Raw genomic sequence first — 20,453 nt, 5'->3', positions numbered from 1 at the left:
CTGCGCATGTGCTTGTGGACCACCACCCCCGCTGCCCTGTGCATGTGCGCACGGCTTGTTTGGAGCCTGGGGAGGGCGAAAACGTCCTCCCCTGCCCCTGGAGGCCCCCTGGAGGCTGGGAATGGACTTTTTACAGATTTCCGGTGGGCCTGGTAGGTCTGTTTTTTGCCCATCCCAGGCTACAGAGGCTTTCCTGGAGCCTGGGGAGGGCAGAAATGGCCTCCCCCTCCGGAGGCTAAAAACGCCCTCCCAGAACCTCTGTGTGAGCCCTGTACTTATGCGGCATTGCGTGGAGACTCCTGGGAAGGGAAGGGCAGTGTAGGCGGGCCAGCCAAAAACCAGCTGGCCAGTGCGCGCATGCGCGTTGGAGCCATTGGCTCTGGATATGGCTCCATGTGCCACCTGTGGCACTTGTGACATAGGTTTGCCATCACGGTCATAGTCATTGTAAAAATGCATTCATCATAAAAGTTGTAAGGCATTTCATACTGGTCAAGCTATTTTGCTGGCTGGATAAAAAAGCTTGATGTAAAGAAGATGGCTGAGGTGAAGTGAGGAAGAAAGGTGCAGCTCATTCATTCATTCATTCATTTTGTCAAGCATGTATACGATAACAGATGTAAGTATAAACATGATTATGAATGCAGGAAATGGATACGAATAAGTGGGGGCAGTAGGACAGGGGCGGTAGGCACTTTGGTGCTCGAATGCACGCCCCCTTATTTAGATGGTGATATTATTTAGATAGCGGTGGTATAATTAGACTGACTTCTGTATTCCTTCGTTAAATGTGAATAGGGAAGCAAGCGAGAACGTACATCTCACTTAGCGTACCCCACAGTAACCTGTGTTTTTCTGTGAATACATAAATCTGCAAGCCAGTGCATGCATGCAGTTTCCCAATATGTAATTTATCTCCTTCATCATTTAAAGTAATATTTTTAGTGTTTTTCAGTATCATGTTGTCATAAAGCACTGTAAAAAGATGATCCTGGTTGTATTCCACTGTGGCAGGGGCCCAGATGGAATTGCAAAATTGGTTTGAAGACACAAGCCAACCTGAAATTCAGTAGAATAGCAAGTTGAAAACTATTTATATATATATATATATATTTTGCCTAGTCATTTATAGAAGAAGGGCTAAGTAGGTGCCTATCTGTAGGAAAGTTTACATTCTCACGGATGAGCTCTAAGAAGTGCCTATCATTTCCATTCATCAAATTTCCGTGGAGAATTAATAAGAATCTGTGACACAATAGGCAGACCCTTAAAAGAAAGAGACACTTTTAATTATCTTGTTTTAAGCTACTTAGGATTTAAAGGTTGGGGTGAATTTCACCGTCATCTCTGAATTGAGATCAGAAGCTGCAGTGGATTATTCCTTCTGGTTTCCTAGCTCCTGCTCAACCTAGAAGCCTCTGTATTATATATTAGTTGGACAATTCAAACCCATCCTTAGAGGCACCTCCCGGCAATACACACTGAAATAATCTAAAGGAAAACTGTGCATAAGTTACTGAGGCTAGACAACTGGCCTAGATGAATGCAGTGGCATTTCACATTCTGTCAGTCAGTCAGTGTGGCGCAATGGTAAAGGTGCTGGACTAGAAGCAGGGAGACCCTGGTTCAGGGAGACCCAAATTCAAATCCACACACAGCTATGGAAGCTCCTAAACCACTGAAGGAGGACTTGATTTACTGTCTCGTAAACTCAAGCCTCATAAACACCACACAGTAATAAACTAGGCTGCATAAGCAGAGGAAAAGAATCAAGATCACGTGAAGTATTAATATCACTTTATAATGCCTGGGTAAGGCCACACTTGGAATACTGCATCCAGTTTTGGTTGCCATGATGTAGAAAAGATGTGGAGACTCTAGAAAGAGGGCAGAGAAGAGCAACAAGGATAATTAGGGGACTGGAGACTAAAACATATGAAGAACAGTTGCAGGAACTGGGTATGTCTAGTTTAATGAAAAGAAGAACTAGGGAAGACACGATAGCAGTCTTCCAATATCTCAGGAGTTGCCCCAAAGAAGGGGGAGTCAAACTATTCTCCAAGGCACCTGAGGGTAGAACAAGAAGCAATGGGTGGAAACTAATCAAGGAGAGAAGCAACTTAGAACTGAGGAGAAATTTCCTGACAGTTAGAACAATTAATCAGTGGAACAACTTCCCTCCAGAAGTTGTGAATGCCCCAACGCTGGAAGTTTTTAAGAATAAATTGGACAACCACTTGCTATAGGATTTCCTGTGTAAGCAAGGGGATGGCCTAGAAGACCTCTAAGGTTCCTTCTAACTATCCTATCCTATCCTATCCTCTTTCCTTATTCTATTCTATTCTATTCTATTCTATTCTATTCTATTCCTATCTGCTCTACTCTAAAAAACCAAAATAATCAAAGGATTAATAAATAATAAAAAAAATCAGGGGGTTTTCCCCATTTTTTTAAACCAGGAAAAAAAAATAGGTCTGCTATTTATATAATGGCAATGCAAGTAACAAAGCAGTTAGAAGTAGGAATTGAAGGTTTCGCCTTTCCAGTTACTAAATATGTGTGGAGAAAATCTTTTAGGGAGCAACTCTCGTACAGATCTTGTACATTTCAGGGCTACATCAACCAAAGTCTGAAGCAAAGTTTGGGAGACCAGACTCATCCATTACAAGGACAGATGTGCAAGAATGTGATTCTTCTGCTAGAAACAAATGACTTTTGCCCCACTATGACAAAAAGGAGGAAGAGGCATACATGATTTGAATTTTGCATCTGCCATATATATGGTTTCTTACCTATTTGCAGTTGCTGATCTCCTTTGTAGTACAGGTAGTCCTCGACTTATGACCACAATTGAGCCCAAAATTTATATTCCCAAGGGAAACATTTGTTAAGTGAGTTTTGCCCCATTTTACGACTTTTCTTGCCACAGTTAAGTGAATCATTGCACTGGTTAAGTTGGTAACATGGGTGTTAAGTGAATCTGTATTCCCCATTGACTTTGCTTCTCAGAAGGTCACAAAAGTGGATCACATGACCCAGAGACACGGCAACCAACATAAATATGAACCAGTTGGCAAAAGGCCAAATTTTGATCATGTGACCACGAGGATGCTGCAATAGTCTTAAGTATAAAAAATGGTCATAAGTTGCTTTTTCAGTGTCATTGTAACTTCAAATGGTCATTGAATGAATTGTTGTAAGTTAAGGACTACCTGTAATGGCCTTTCTAATTTTGTCATAAACACATGTTATTAAGATATGAGTCCTTGAATTGCTGCCTAGATAACTTTTATTTTCTGTATCTATCCATCCATCCATTTTATATGCCACTTAATACCCAATAAAGTGTTGTGGCCCACCAGTGGCCAGTGGAGCTGGTGGCAGATTCAGACAGTGAGGAGGTTGGGGAGGCACATGGGCCAGTCCTGGAGTCTGGGGAAGGCTCTGATGAGGGCTCTGTGTTGGAGGCAGAGAGGGGACCAGAGCTATCTGACAGTTATCAACTGCTTTCAGAGTCAGAAGTCAGACGAACAGCTGGAGCCTGTTCCCAGTGTGCGCATGCGCAGAGTGGGCAGACGAAGGGAGCAGCTGAAGAACAGGGGGTGACTTGGGAGTAAGGCCACAGGTGGACAATGAATGGCCGCTCCCAGAGGAAATAAAAGAGGAGCGAAAGGGGAGTGGAATTTGCAGGAGACAATGAGTTTGCTTAATTGGTTGTGATTCTCCGAGACTCCTTGCCAAGTTTTGCAGATCTTGGCCTGGCAGTTCTCCAAGCCAGATAAGGTCTGTGACTGTAAATCCTCCCTTGAAAGACTTTGCCAAATGGGCAGAATTCACAGTAAATTAATAAAAGGGATTTTTGTTGGGACAAGGAGTCTGCTTCATGCTCTTGGGGAGCCTAGATCAGAACATAACCCAAGTTTAGATGAAGTCTAATGGCATGAATCTCATGACTGCAGACAAGGAACTCTTCTGTGGTACCCTAGCAAAGCCTGGATGTCTGGCAATACTTAAGTCGCATCTGAAAAGTAATGAGCATTGGAGGCAAAGCTGTTCTACTTGGCAGTTTAGAAAACTTCCCGACCCTGGGCACAGGAACTAGCCAGATCCAAGTAACCTAAGTGACAATATTTTAGCAGTGCTCACAATTACAAATTCAACATTGACATTCAAAAACAGGTGAAAGAGAAACTTTTCGAAGTGTACGAAGTTTGGAAATAATGTGAGAAAGAAACAGTAATTTTTGTATCTGGATTGTAGAGTTGACATATTTTTTCTGTCTAAAAACACTAAATATTTTATCTCCGGAGATTTTTCAAGCATGGGAATAGGGCAAAAACTTTGGAAAGAACATGCAGGAGAAGGATAAAAGGCTTCCCTGGCAAACTCCTCTCACTTATAAACTATCCCTAATGGCGAGTTATTGAATGACAAGTATAAATGTAGTCCAGCCTATAATGAAGTACGTAGTTAGTAAACCTATGGAAAACAATAAGACTGAACTGTGTGTTATACTTTGCCTTTTGCACCCAAATAGAACAGATGGGAAATAATCCCATTTTGCAAATGCTGTTGAATTGCAAGTATCTTCATTTTTCATAATTGACCATGCTGGTTAAGGATGATACAAATTAAAGGCTTCCATAGCAATTGGGGAACCCGTGATGTTGTCCGTTTTGGTCTGGAGAAACGTAGAGATCTGGACCAGACAGAATTTGTTAGGATTTCAGAGTTTAACAGACTGACAAAGTTGGAAGGGAGCTTGTAGGTCATCTAGTCTACCCCCCACCCAAGCAGAAGATGCTACACCATTTCTGACAGATGGCAGTCCAATCTCTTCTTGAAAGCCTCCAGTGATAAAGCTCCCACAACTTCCGAAGGCAACATCTGTTCCATTGGTTCATTGCACTCATTGACAGAAAATTCCTCCTTATTTCCAGATTGAATCTCTCCTTGTTCAGTTTCCATTTATTATTATTATTCCTGAGCCACGGTTGTGCAGTGGTTAGAGTGCAGTACTGCAGGCTACTTCTGTTGCCTGACGCCTACCTGCAATTTAGCAATTCAAATCTCACCAAGCTCAAGGTTGGGTTGACTCAACCTTCCATCCTTCTGTGGACAGTAAAATGAGGACCCAGATAGTTGAGGGCAAGAGGCTGATTCTGTAAACTGTTGTAAAGCACGATGAAGTGGTATTTATATAAATGCTATTGCTATTGGATCTTGATGATGTTCCACACCTATGGAACATTAGCAGTAGAGTAATTTGAGAGCTTTTACTCAGGTTATATACAATAAATGGATATAAATGTAAATGTATCAGTAACTGGTCATAGATGAATATTCTATTGTTAGCCCTGCCCCCCCCCCAGTAATATTTTTTTTTGCTTAGTACAAAATCAGAAAATAAATGATATTAGGTTTACTTAGCTTGTACAATTCAAAGTGAACTTGTTCAAAACCTAACACTATCTGGGAAACTACTAGCTTAAAAATTGGGTTTTTAAGAGCACTTTTGAATGTAAATTTAGACATGTCACTGAGAATTGCATTATTGTTGCTAGTGGAAAAAAGGGATATAAATGAAACAAAAAAGGAATTGATTGTAAATTTGATAATCATAATTAGATTAGTGATAGCTAAATATTACAGGCGAAATTGGGACATTCAAAGAAATGAGTGGTATAATGAAATTTGGAGTATGGCAACAAATGATAAATTAACAAGGGAAATTAATTTTAAAAGGGGATAATCAAAGCAAACAATTATAATGAAATATGGAGGGATTTTATAAAATCAGTGTTGGTGGAAGGCAAAGGGAATACCGAAGAATATATGTTGTTTTGAAAGGATAAGGGCACAATTAGAATATATTGTATATTCTTTAGTTGTTATAGATAAAGAAATATAAGAGGGGAAAAAGGCCTGGGGGGGGCACTATAATATTTGTGTTTTTTTTTCTTTTTCCTTTCTTTTTTTTTTTTGTATGCAGATGTTTGTATTATTTGTGTTTTTTAAAAAATGGGTTTCTAAGTAATTTGTTCCAATTTCACTGATATTCCTAATCTGGTTTATGATAGATGATTTCATAATTCTTTTCTTACTCTGCAGGAAAAAAAACACACCACCACAAAAACCTGTAATGGAAACTCAGGCTAACTAGTAACAAACAGTACCTCTTCTGGATGCTAAAAATGATAACTATATAAAGAGAGAAGTAAATATTCTGGAAGGAATAAATCTAAAACTATTTCAGTGCTGACCTGTTCCATTACAACACTGCTGAATATGTGTGTCGAAGTCTAGTCTCTTCCTCCAGGATGTGACGTATTTCCTTTCCATCACCGACCGATTTAGAAACAAAACTTTCTACATTTAGCCGCAGAGAATTTTAGCTTCTCTTTTTCCCCCCTTTGCAGCAAATGAAAGAGTGGAAGAGAGCTGGGCTGGCCAATGACTACATCCTTCTCTCCCTCTCTCTGATTTTAAGTGTAAATTAAGTAACAAAAGCCACAATTAATATTTTCCACCCAATGCAATTCTTGCAAACACTGAAGTGAGAGTTTGTGGTTATGATCAAGTCAATGTTTCTGCTATGCAATACGTATTAATAAAATCCATATGCAGTATGTAAAGCGAAGCATTCATGATAATTGGAAAATGAATGAAGAACAGGTTTATCAAGGACTATTATTCCTGAAGACTCAATGTTATCTCCAAGTCAGCATGTTTCTGTGTACCAGTTACAAGAGGATAGAAAAAAAGAAAGAAAGAAAGAAAGAGGAATGTCTTCATCTTCTGATTTTGACTAGCTCAGAGACATCTTGTTGGCTGTTGTGAGAAACAAAATGACTGTTTTTCAAAACTGAAGACATTCTACAACATTTTCTGGTGGGTCCAAATTTTTGAGCATAGCACAGTGGTCCTTGACTTGGACTAGCCAGCTTCCAACAAGAAAAGTCAAAGGTGGGAACCAGATTCGCTTAACAACATCACGATTCACTTAACAACTGCCTTGCTTAGCAGAGGTAATTCTGGTTGTAACTTGAGGGCTATCTGCGTTATCAATCTGGGTTAAATTGGCCACAGCGGGGGGGGGGGATGACACAAAATAGGGGATCTTCACTATTCTTTGAAACCACAATTCAACCAAAGTTCTCCTCTTAAGATAGACTTTATAAACCGTTTTGATCAAAGGTATATTCAATGATGCTTCAAAATGAAATGGTCTACTATGACTTGGCTCGTGAAGAGAAGGACCAGGGGAGACATGATAGCAGTCTTCCAATGTTTGAGGGGCTGCCACAGAAAGGAGGGGGTCAAGCTGTTTTCCAAAGCCCCCGAAGGCCAGAAAAGGAATAATGAATGGAAACTGAACAAGGAGAGATTCAACCTGGAAATAAGGAGGAATTTTGTGACAGTGAAAACAATCAACCCATGGAACAGAAGTTGCTTTCAGAAGTTGTGAGAGCTTCATCTCTGGAAGCTTTCAAGAAGAGATTGGACTGCCATCTGCCAGAAATGGTGTAGGGTCTCCTGCTTGCGTGGGAGAGGGTTGGACTAGATGACCTGCAAGGTCCCTTCCAACTCTGTTAATCTGTTAGACTTTCATTTGGTCTATGCTTTGTCATTAACATGTGGTCTTACCATAACTCTCAAAGTTGCAATTATTGCTGTTCTGATTGAGCAATGTGAGCAAAGAGGAAGGGGGGAGGAGATAACTCCTGAAGATCCAAGTCATTTGATTTCTTCCACTTTAACTTCAAGAGGAGAGAGGATGTTTATTATCACCACACTGTCTTTCCTTCTCAGGCGATCAGTCTTGTCTTTCTAATTGTCAAAGAAGCTGGGGATTCTTTCGATATTGTCTTATTCGCCTCTATTTGACTTCTATCCACTTTCCCCCAAAATAAGACCTCCCCGGATAATAAGATGAATCGGACTTTTGAGCGCATGCGTTAAAATAAGCCCTCCCTGAAAATATTGCAACACAGCAGCAGCCTTGAGGTGACCACGCTCACCGCCTCCTGCACCTCAAAAATAATAAGACCTCCCTGAAAATAAGCCCAAGGGTTTACTTTTGGGGGGGTGTCAAAAGACAATAAGACCCTGTCTTATTTTTGTGGAAACATGGTAGTGGAAGAGTCTTTCCTTGCTAACAGCATTTAGTGGAATACAACCCATGGATCTGGGGTTACGAATAATTGTTGGTATATAATCCTATACTTTATTGTCATGACTCTCTTAGCTGGTCATTATGTTTTGTGACTAGTATTTGTGGACTGGAAAATCCTGGCAAAGGTTGCATAGACTATTTTCTTGAAGGCAGTGCTCAAGGACATAGATAAAAGGGGGAAGGGTATTTAGACCAACCTGGAGCTGCTGCAAAAAATGAATGGAAAATGTGAAATGTCAAACTGTTGTGCACTTTTAAGATCACTTATTCTGTTGAGGAACATGCTTGGGCTGCTTAGTTGTTCGATTCTATGTCGCTAGCAAAAACAACAATACAGTTCTTTTTCAGGTGCTAAAAGTTTCCACTATCTTGTAAAGTCATTGAGCCATTGTTAAGATGAAGACGTCAGTTCTTATTATGACTGGATCATTCTACACGTTGCTATATGTAGATCAAGAGAGAGGATTCTTCTAACACCGTGATGGTGAACCTATGCCACAGATGCCACAGGTGGCACACAGAGCCCTCTCTGCAGACACACCAGCTGTCGCCCCAGCCCGGCTCCAGTGGAGTGCATGCGTGTGGGATGCTTGCATTGCATTTTGGGGGGGTGTCCCCCCCACCCCATTTTGGGCCTGGAAGGCCTCCTGAACCAATCTGGAAGCCACAAATGAGCGAGAGGGGGTAGGGAGCATGGGCAGGGGGGCGCATGTGCAGCCCCCCCGCTTGCATTGCATTTTCAGGCTGCAAGCATGCACATGTGCACATTTTGGGCACTTGGCACCAAAAAGGTTCAGCCATCACTGTTCTAACATGTCCATCCATACAAAATAAGGCAGGCATAAAAAGTTGCCAAACCATATCCTCTTTTGGTTGTGTCTGTTTTGAGTCACCATCGAATGACATCTTGTCTTGTGAGAGCAATGCTCCTTGTAAGATCTTTGTTTTGCTTTGTTTTTTCTTACTGAGTTTGCTGCCACGCCCTCTCAACTTATAAAACCCCACGGAGAAAACATCCACCCAGCAGGAATGAAGAGAGCCTCAGTTTGGGGTTCTATCTGGATTTCTCTGATTTGTCTGTTTCTCCATTCAACCCCGTGTGGGCATCTTTCCATCCTTAGCAAAAGCGCACTGTCCTCCTCTAATGTGTTGAAAGCCTGGATAGAAGTGGTCAAATTAGAAAGCATCAAAGTTAAAGGGGCAGGAGATATCAGGTATGAAAGGGACTCAGCAAACATCTAGTAGCAATTGAGAGAGCAAGTGTTGTGGATCTGGCAGCAGATTCGGACAGTGAGGAGGTTGGGGAGGATCCTGGGCCAGTCCTGGAGTCTGGGGAAGGCTCTGATGAGGGCTCTGTGTCAGAGGCAAAGAGGGGGCCAGAGCTGTATGCCAGTTATCAGCTGCCTTCAGAGTCAGACAACAGTGAGGCAGACAAACAACTGGAGCCTGTTCCCAGTGTGCACATGCGTAGAGTTGCCAGATGAAGGGAACAGCTAAGGAACAGGGGTCGACTTGGGAGTAAGGCCACCGGTGGACGGTGAATGCCCCCTCCCAGAAGAAATAAAAGTGGAGTGGGCTTTTGCAGGAAACAATTAGTTCATTCCTGCATTCTTGCCAGGTATTGTGGCATCTGAAAGATATCGGCTTGGCCATTCTCCAAGCCTGATAAAGGTTGGTAATTGTGAACTATCTGGAAAGACTGTGGGAGAGGAAAGACTTTGCTGGAGAGGAATTCACGGTCAATGAAATAAAAGGGATTTATTGGGACGAGGACTTGGCTTCGTGCTGCTGGGGAAGGCTAGGTTAGAACAGCAAGGGCTGAAGCAATGGCTATCATAGAAGTGGCTTGCATGGTCATACGAAGGGAGCAGTTTGCACCTTCCAAAATGTATCTCTCACACAAAACCTCCAAGATAATGACCGTCACAACATTACAGAAGTACTTCTTAAAGCTTGCAGTGAGATAGCACTGTCTTCCAGGAAATAATTTCCCCATTATTAAAATTGGTGTGTCTAAAGATGCCGTATGATATTTTATTCATTGGCTGAAATGAGATGAACACAATGTTGAGTGACAAAAAGGAAGAAGTAACTGGTTGCAGTTGTAAGCAATGTCAACCCTCCTTCCCTTGGATTGGCTTTACTTTCAACCACAATTTCTCCATTCCTGTCATTGTCAAAGCACTTTGCTACAATGGCATAGCATATATTCAAAATCAATCATAGGATGTGACTACAGATCTCTTGGTTTTAGCTCAGTAACTCATATGACATGCTACCACACTAAACCTCCCTTCTATGCCAGCTTTGCTAGTAAACTCACCCAGGTTTGAAAACTACAAGATAAATCAAAGGGCTAATTGTCTAAATTTTAATCCAGAACATTTTAGTTCTCATAGGATAAATAAAATAGAAGAAATAATGCATAATATAAATAGCAAGGATAAGCAAGTGGAACATTGCTGCATGACTGAAACATCTACTACAGATGATAGTGAACCTTTTCAGCACAGAGTGTCCAAACCGGAAGGTGTGTGCATTTGTGTGCACATCTATGCATCAGAGCACCAGAAATCCAACAGCCAGCTGGCCAGCGTGCATGTGCACCTCGGAAACCCGATGACCAGCTGGCTGAGCTGGGGTGATAGCGCACATGCCCACAGAGAAGGCTCTGCGTGCCACTTCTGGCACATGGGTCACAGGTTCACCATCACAGATCTACTACTTAGGGGGCAGCCTTTTGATTTGAACTGTTAGTTGAGAATATTCTTGTGCGTAGGCATGGGTAGTAATAAAGGTAAAGATAAAGATTCCCCTTGCACATATGTGATAGCTGTTCCCGACTCTAGGGGGCGGTGCTCAACTCTGGTTCAAAGCCAAAGAGCCAGTGCTGTCCAAAGACGTCTCCATGGTCATGTGGCCGGCATGACTAAACGGCAAAGGCACACTGAACGCTGTTACCTTCCCACAAAGCTAGTTCCTTCTATTTGGATTTTTACATGCTTTCGCACTGCTAGATTTTCAGAAGCTGAGACAAGTAACGGGAGCTCACTCCGTTACGCATCGCTAGGGATTCGAACCGCTGAACTGCTGACCTTTCTGATCGACAAGCTCAGTGTCTTAGCCCCTGAGCCATCCTTGGTAGTAATAAATCTCTCTAATTGGAACTTCAGGAGTGATCCTGTTCTTTCACACTTGACATCTATACAATATAGCAGTGTGGGCCACATTTGGGCAGCAGAAGTATATATGTCTATCTAGTAACATCATGAGAATGCCTTCTAAGAATCCTTCAGATGAGGTTAGGGATAACTGGATAAAGTAGCAGTTTTTTTTTGATAAGACCTCCTACTCTTTCTGTTCATTGCCTCCAGAAGTATATGCAGACCCTTCCCACTTAGCATCTCCTCATATTTTGTAAAGCCATCAGAACAATCCTGCTCATCTAGGTTTTTACCCCATGTTGATTGTTTGTATTTACTCTGCTGCACATCACTACTTAATCCGTGCAGTTTGGGATGGCTAGCAAAAACTGTAAAATAAATGCATAAAACCTAATTTATTTATGGATAATATTGGAGGAATTCTTATGCTAGCCCCCTGTGCAAATGGCAACTCCAGGCAGCTAACAGGATTACAAACACAACTGATGAAGATAAAAATCTCAGAAAAAGAGAAAATGAAGACTTGCCACGACAACACACATCAGAGGTTTACCTAAGAGTAAGCCTAATTGAATTAAATGAGATTTCTCCCAAGCCAGAAACCATAAAGTTGCAACCCCAAAATTGTAAAAAAGCCACAAACAGAATTATACATTAACGAAAGAGCCTGATAGTGTCTTTTGCAAACATGGCTTGTGATGAAAACCCAAGATTTGTTCTTTGAAGATTAATGGTACTTGCCAAATCTGAACTTGGCATGGACATCTAGTTCTTCTCTACATTTTCTCAAGGAATACTTTAATTGCTTGGTTCCTTCTGGTGGACTTCATATACCACAACACTGCCCTCTCCCGTCCCCGCTTCTGGCCTTTCTGGGTGAGGCCATGCCAAAATGTGAGTCAAGGCTCTGAATATAATTTTCAAGAGCGAGATATAAAGGGGTGGAAAACCCCCATAGTTAGGATAGATTAGCGAAGGTAAAGGAATAAGAAATGATACCAAATTATATTTGGGTTTGCGGAAATACCAACCCAAGGAAACATAAACTGAGACTTGAAAGAGACACCTACAGTAATAGAAAAGAAGGAGAGAGAGGAGGAGAGAATGAGAGGAAGATGGGGAAAAGAAGAAAAAGGTAAAGAGAAGAGGATGGAAAGGAGAGGAAGGAGAGAGAGTAGGAAGGGGAAGAGGAAGAGTAGGGGACAGGTAAGGGAAGAAGGAAGGAAGGGGAAGGAGCGGAGGAAGGAAGAAAGTAGAGAAGGGAGGGAGGGAGAAAAAAAGGGAAAATAAGATGGTGTCACAACAGGCGGAAGGGATGGCAATTAAAGCAAACTGTATATTATAACCTATTAAATGAAATAATAAATGTATAAGAATGACAAATGTAAAGAAGAATAACAATTATGTGAATGTATACTTAAAATGGTATGTGAGAGAATAAAAAATAAATAAAAATTGGAAAAAAACCTCTAGATATAATTTGAGAATTCTAGCATTTCTACATAAAACCCTGCCACCCAACTAGACTTTCAGTTTGAACTCAACGGATAGTTCAGGCCTAGCTATAAAATAAACACCACTGTGGTTTCCTTACCGTTTCCCCCTCTTATATTTCAATTAGAAGGGGAAAAAGTGGGGAGGGGAAAAAACTATGGCGACATAGAGGTAAACATCTGACTTGCTGCTCCTTTTCTCCTGAAAGTAAACACGTTCACCACAAGGAATTAAAAGAGAGGAAAAGATGACTACAATCTGATGATGGATGTCAACAAAGTGTGACCTTTCATTTCTGCTGGCTCTTTGGCCTTAATCTGAAGCACCAATTACACCCTGGGCAAATGATAAATATAAAAAAAAGGGGAGAGAACCCACATTAGCTGACTCCCATGACATGCTAAATTGTCACTTCCTCTTGCTTCTAATTTTAACTCACAGAGTTAAAGTAGGGTTGTGCGTTTTGAACCTTCTTCCTCTTTGCTTGTGGTTAAGTTACACCCCTCACACAAGCTTCCTCTCTAGTTCAAACTTTTCTTCTTCTTCTGCCTCACAGAGCAGCATATAATTGGCTCTTAGGAAGCTTACCTCACACTGGAAATGGAACCATGATAGACTCTCATGTGATTTATGAATAGAAGGGGTCAAGAAAACACGAAACCAGTTTACATCTTGGTTCCTTTTTCTCATAAGGCACCTTAATATTTTGGCGATAAGACAGATTTCACTGGAACATAAGGATGATTGGATATCAGTTGTTCTCATTCACTGAACCCCAAGATCATTCCAGTCCGGAAATTACTTCTCCCAAGTAGTAACATTCTAGTAATATAACATTAATAACATTAATTAATAACAGTGCCAAAAAGGCATTAAGAGTGGTTAACCTAATCTTGCAAAGCTTCTTCTCCAGTAATGTTGTACTGCTAACCATAGCATACAAAACTTTTGCTAGACCAATTCTCGAATACAGCTCGTCTGTCTGGAACGCAAACTGTATATCAGACATTAATACAATCGAACAAGTCCAGAGATATTTCATGAGAAGAATCCTCTACTCCTCTGCTTGCAACAGAATCCCTTATGCCACCAGCATTGAAATTTTGGGCTTAGGCAACTTAGAATTACAACGTCTTTGGTCTGACCTAAGTGTAGTACATACAATTGTCTGCTACAATGTCCTAGCTGTCAATGACTACTTCAGCTTCAACCACAACAACACATGAGCACACAATAGATACAAACTTAAGGTAAACCGCTCCAAACTCGATTGCAGAAAATACAACTTCAGCTACAGAGTGGTCAAGGCCTGGAATGCACTACCTGACTCTGTGGTTTCTTCCCCCAACTCCCAAAACTTTAACCTTAGACTGTCTACTGTGGACCTCACCCCATTCCTAAGAGGTCTGTAAGGGTCGTGCATAAGCGCACCAACGTGCATACCCTCCCTGTCCTAATATTACTTCTTATTCATATCCCTTTCATGTATTCAAAATCATGTTTATACTTATATCTGTTATCTAATACATGCTTGATGAAATAAAAAAAATGAATACAAATGTTTGAAAAGGAATCACATGATGTGTCCACAAATGCTATAGCTGCTTTTTACATAATTTTTTTTACATAAAAAGGCAGAAATTAGATTTAGCTTTCCTTTCTCCCTTAGTAATATTCTGGAAAAAGAAACTGCTGATTTGCAGATGCACAATTCCTCTTAAAGGAAAGCAAATGTGCTAATTTCGTTATCCAATAACAGTTTGGGAGAGTAAGAATGAAAAAAAAAACCCCACATGTGTGTGGCAGGAGGTGGGCCAACAGGAGTGATGATGAAGTATCTAGTGGTGTTGAGTGCAGACACAAACCATTTTGTCAAAGGGTGTCTTCAAACTGTGACAATGTCATTGACCAGAAAGCATATCAATGTGCAAAATAAAGTTGATTTTGGAAGCTTCTATAATCAAAATACAGTAATTTGATTATTTCAAGTTGGAAATTATGTAGAATAACTTATTTCAACCAAGCACTGCAACAGTAAATGAGAGGATTAAATGTTTGAGGGAACTAGGTATGTCTAGTCTAAGGAAGAGAAGGCTTAGGGGAGGTATGATAGTAGTCTTCCAGTAATTGAGGGTATCACAGAGAAGGGGGGGGGGTTGACCTAGTCTCTAAAGCAGAGGTCACCAACTGGTGGTCCATGGATCACTGGTGGTCCGTGAGAAAATGTTGGTGGTTGCAGAAAAATTATTTGCAATTTTTATATTGCACTAAATCAGGGGTCCTCAAACTACACAGATATGTGCAATGAACGCTTGTGTTGCTGCAGAGTCTCCCCCTTTAGGGTCTTTTTTGTGGGTTGGAGGGGAGTAGAAATTCTGACCTGGGGTCTGCTTCAGCCTCCTGGTGCATGGCTTTGGGTGAAGGCTGGAGGGAAGTGCCGCTGGTGGCAAAGAGCCGGATGGCCTCGTTCCAGTGGGACTGCATCATGGCCTCGAACTGGCTGACCATCTCAGCCTGCTGAGCCTCCAGGCGCCGGTACTTGGCCTTGCACTCCCGCAGGTCTTTTCTCTCCCTGGGGAATCTATGCTCGTAATCCTCAATGAGGTGCTTCGGCTGAGCCTCCTTGGTCAGATCCAATTTGAACTGAGCTGTTTTATAGCAATAGCAATAGCAATAGCAGTAGACTTATATACCGCTTCATAGGGCTTTCAGCCCTCTCTAAGCGGTTTACAGAGAGTCAGCATATTGCCCCCAACAATCCGGGTCCTCATTTTACCCACCTCGGAAGGATGGAAGGCTGAGTCAACCCAGAGCCGGTGAGATTTGAACCGCTGAACTGCTGATCTAGCAGTAGCCTGCAGTGCTGCATTTAACCACTGCGCCACCTCGGCTCTTTGCCAACTCTTTCTCGTGGTGGCTGCTTAGCTACAACAACTGCTTCCTCTTGGGGCCCTAGGGAACCCATGCAGGCAGGCAAGGAGTGGCTGGGAGGGGAGGGGCAAATAGAGGCTGGCGAGGCACCCTTTGATGTGAGTGACATCAAGTTGGCCACGCCCACCCAGTTACATGACCACCTTGCCATGCCCACCCAGCTGGTCATTAGGCAGATCATATTAGTGGTCCGTGGGATTTAAAATTATGAATTTAGTGGTCCCTGAGATCCGAAAGGTTGGTGATCCCTGCTCTAAAGCACCTGAAGCCAAGACAAAAAGTAATGGGTGGAACCCTGTTAAAGAGAGATCCAGCCTAAAATTAAGGAGAAATTTCCTGAGAGTGAGAACAATTAATCAGTGCAAAGGCTAATCTCCAGAGGTTGTGGGTACTCCACCACTGGAGGTCTTTAAGGAGAGATTGGACAGCCATTTGTCTGATATAGAGTCTCCTGCTTGAGTGGAGGGGCTGGATTAGAAGACCTTCAATGTCCCTTACAATCCTATTGTTCTATTTTTAAATTGTTTCTAATCTGCACATTTCCAACTGTGCAGTTGCCTGTTGTTGATTTATCCATTAGTGTTGCATATTATCCTGAAGAGTCTGTCAAATCATATACAGGGACAGTAGTTCCTCAAAGGAAAAAAAATACAATATAACACCCTGTTTCTCTGAAAATAAGACCTCCCCGAAAATACTGCAACACAGCAGCAGCCTTGAGGTGACCACGCTCGCTGCCTCCTGTGTCTCAAAAATAATAAGACCTCCCCGAAAATAAGGCCAAGCGCTTATTTCAGGGGGAGGGTGTCAAAAGAAAATAAGACCTCATTTTATTTTCGGGAAAACATGATATGAAGTTTTGTCCAATTTCAATGAGATTTCCAACTGTGCAATAAAAAAAAACCTTGAGAAAGCAATGGTGAAATGCTCTTTTTAATTGAATGCTGCAATAAATGGCAGATATTAATTCAAGGATGTGTATTTGCAAAGGGTATGTAGCCTGGGAAGGGAAGTCATGAATGGAAGTGCCATAAAAGAGTATAAGAAGGTAATTTGATGTCAATTAAATATCTAAAACAAAATGCTGGAATATGAGTAGTTGGTGGTTATGAGTAGGCTATGGACTTTTTACTTTGCTTCCAAGATAATATGAGACTCCATACATATTTAACTTTAAGGCCTACAAGTCCTGCAGTGAATGTGTTGCATTTCCTGTGACATACGTGGTGGAATTCTAGGGACAACTTGGACTAATGCCAGTTGAAAAACATAATGAATCCTAAGATAAAATCCCAGAGAGCCCTATGAAGCCTGTTGATCATGCAAAAATCCAGCCCATGCTTGTTGAATAAAGAGAAAGGTTCACTCTGATTGGGAGCATTCGTCTGCTCCCTAGGGAAGAAATCAAGCGAAATCATGGAGAGCAATGGTGGTTATACGGTTAGTGCTTCTACCGATATTGCTAGTTATGGTAATCCTTAGTCATAAACTGGGTTGAAGCCACAGGTGTTCCAAGATGAAACCGATCCACAAAGTTCTTTATGTTCCAGGAACCTGGAAAGGAAAGAGAAAGATTTAAAAAGCTTGCTCTTAGAAATGATGTGGGCTGTGATACAGTTACTCGATGGGAAATTAGATGAACTTTTGCCATGTGCTGTAAAATTTGCTGGTAATTTTTCTTTCCATGTATGGAGCTTGGTTGAAAAGAAATGTACATTGGAAAGCAGGCAAACCAACTGTATGGAGATATAACTGAACTGATGTTTTGGCATCTTCTAACCACAACTTTTACCTCTAAAATCAAAAGCTTGGGCTCCTGTGCTGAATGATTTTGAAGTTTTCAAATCACGGGGTCTTTTTAAAAAGGTAGCGCCTGTCCCAAATGTGTTTCTTAGATACCTGTTCTGACCCAGGCTTCCTTATAAAGCATGAAGCAGAGTCTTGGTCCCGGGAAAACTTTTTATTTACACAACTGTGAATTCCGTTCATTCACAGTCAGCAAGGCTTGGTAAACAGTCTTTCAGAGGAATATTTATCAGCACGAACCTTATCTCGCTTGGAGAGCTGCCAGATAACTAGCAGGGCAAGGCAACACTTGGCACAGAGTCTTTTATAGTCACAAACAGAACTTTCCACTCTTGAAACGACTGAAGAAACAAACTGTTTCCTGCAAAAGCCCCCTCCCCATTCACTCCTCTTTTGTTTGGGAGGGGCCAATCTCCTCCAAGGTGTGGCTTTACTCCCAAGTTGACCCTGCTGTCTTAGTTGTTCTTGTCTTCTTGCAGCTCTGCGCATGCACACACTGGGAACAGGCTCCAGCTGTTCCTCTGCCTCACAGCTGTCTAGCTCCCTCTTTGCCTCCGATGCAGAGCCCTCGTTTGAGCTTTCCTCAGCCCCCAGGACTGGCCCATGCTCCTCCCCAACCTCCTCACTGTCTGACTTTGCTGCCAGCTCTGCTGGCCACCAGTGGGCCACAACAACATCAAGTTCTAATGATCTAGGATACTGAATCCATAGGAGGAAAAATAATAATTATAGGAACACAAATGTTCTGATGGCAAAGTACTTTTACTTTCCTGCCAAAGATAACCAGAAGAATCACACATGCTTAGCAGGGCAAAATATTCCGGAATGTTCTCTGTTACAACCAAGAAGGCTTTGCTGATTTGTGGCCATGAATTGCATTTTCACTCTAGATAGGTGTGTAGTGTGTTTCAACATATGTATCCTTGGACTGTGCATGCCAGTTTTTCTGGTTTCACATTTTGGCCTATGTCCCAACAGAATTAGGAAGAGGAAAGCAAACTAATTCCCACTGGGTTATTTAAATGTTGGCCTTTTAACTGTAGTTGTCGTTCACTTTGCTTTTAGGGTGTGAGATGATGTGTGGTTCTATGAATGAGACATTATGTGCCACTAAGTCGCTCTGGATGCCAAACGACCAGATATATGTTCCCCATAACAAATGAATGAGATATATGAAGAAGAATTCTCAGCATTCTTGTCTGATTGTTTTCCAAGGATACCAGTATACTGCATATGTATCCTGTTCTGACCCAGGCTTCCCCAAAAAGCATGAGGAAGATTCCTGGTTCCGACAAAACCCCTTTTATTAAACGAATGTGAATTCCCCTCATTCACATTCAGCAAGGCCTGGCAAACAATCTTTCAAAGGTGAATTTATGACCACATATCTTATCTAGCTTGGAAAGCTGCCATGTAAATATTTTTAAAATGCAGTGCTATGCAAGGAAAGACTTGGCACAGAGTCTCTGAGATTCACAGACAGATCTTCACACTCCTGAAATGAATTGTGAACGAACGAATTGTTTCCTCTGTTACAGATATCATCACAGGATGGAAGCTGTTCCAAGTAAAGCTGCCTTCTGCAATTGACTGATAGCAATTTGTCAATGCCTATGGTATTCATGTGGTGTTCCAGTTGTTTTGAGATTGCACCCAAGGAACCTATTACTATTGGTAGTACCCTTGCTTGCTGTTTCCATAGTCATTCTATTTCTGTAGGTCTTTGTATTTTGTTATCTTCTCCAGTTCTTTCTCTTCTATTCTGCTGTCTCCAGGCACTGCCACACTCACACCCACATCCATCATCTTCATCATCCACAAGTTATTCTAATGTAATTATCTATAAACTATCTTGCTAATGCTTTTCTTAAAGTATGAATAAAAACAGATTCAACTGGTCATTGTTTGAACAAAGAATAATAAACTCCTTGGAGATGCCTGCTTGCTAATACCAACATGGCAAATGAGAACTCTCAGCTCCCTGAAAATGAAAGTGGAAACAATATCAATTCAGAGCCATCAAAATCCAAGGATCCATCCACTATTACAAGATGTTTAATTTTAATCCTACTTTCAACCCTATGACTTAAAATGTGACTTCTGAAGAAAAGTTTCTCGTAGATTTCCCTAGTCCATTTCAAGCAGTTCAGGAAACCCCTGCAGATTCGTAGCACTGTGTTGGTGGAAAGAATAACAGACTTCTCCTTTTGGTAACCATCAATTTCATGTGATTAAATTCTCGATGCTCACTGTTTCTTATTGTTCCAAAGCCTGTTTGTTGACGACTAGCTTCTCCTTTTGATAGCTCTTCTCTACGTTGGAATCGAAACTTACATCCTTACCAATGGTGGGATTCAAATAATTTAACAACTGGTTCTCTGCCCTAATGACCAGCTGGGTATGCGTGGCTCGGTGGTCATGTGACCATACGAGCGTGGCCAACTCAACGTCACTCAGGTCGATGGGCGCTTCGCCTTAGCTGTTACAATGGAATAAGGGTTAACCGGAGAGGCAGTTTCTGTAAGCAGGGCAATAAAGATGAGGCTAGAAACAACCACAGAATGCTTCCTTCCTGCCTTTCTTACAGGATTAGCCCTGCAAAGTGGGGAAAAAACAAAAGGAGATTTCTTCCAACAACCGGTTCTCCGAACTGCTTAGAAAGTTAACAACCGGTTCTCCTGAATAGATGCAAACCGGCTGAATTCCACTGCTGGATCCTTACATACAGTCTATTTTGTTAGAGTTCTAAAACTCAGTTGAGCCCACACATCCATGTATGTCCACAGCAATATTTTTCTGCTAGATTTCAAACTGCCGGGTTTTTTTTTTGACTGGCTATGAGAAAAAAAGGACAAACATAATTTTTTTAAAAAAGTAAGAGT

The 20,453-nt window shown here is 41.6% G+C and overlaps 1 protein-coding gene across 1 annotated transcript in view; it reads right to left on the bottom strand.

Annotated features, from left to right (window-relative positions):
* Window positions 1-16,680: 16,680 nt before the first annotated feature.
* PEBP4 (phosphatidylethanolamine binding protein 4) overlaps window positions 16,681-20,453 on the bottom strand; it is a 282,827-nt gene continuing 279,054 nt past the window's right edge. Inside the window, exon 7 of the mRNA XM_032229518.1 lies at window positions 16,681-17,319. Within this exon, the coding sequence (XP_032085409.1) occupies window positions 17,228-17,319 (92 nt within the window). The 3' untranslated portion in view covers window positions 16,681-17,227. The remainder of the gene's footprint in view (window positions 17,320-20,453) is intronic.

Source organism: Thamnophis elegans, chromosome 13 (genome assembly GCF_009769535.1).
Source record: "Thamnophis elegans isolate rThaEle1 chromosome 13, rThaEle1.pri, whole genome shotgun sequence".
In the NCBI taxonomy this organism is placed as follows: Eukaryota; Metazoa; Chordata; class Lepidosauria; order Squamata; family Colubridae; genus Thamnophis; species Thamnophis elegans.
The sequence above is the reverse complement of the archived record's forward strand: the minus strand, read 5'-3'. Positions and strand labels throughout refer to the sequence as shown.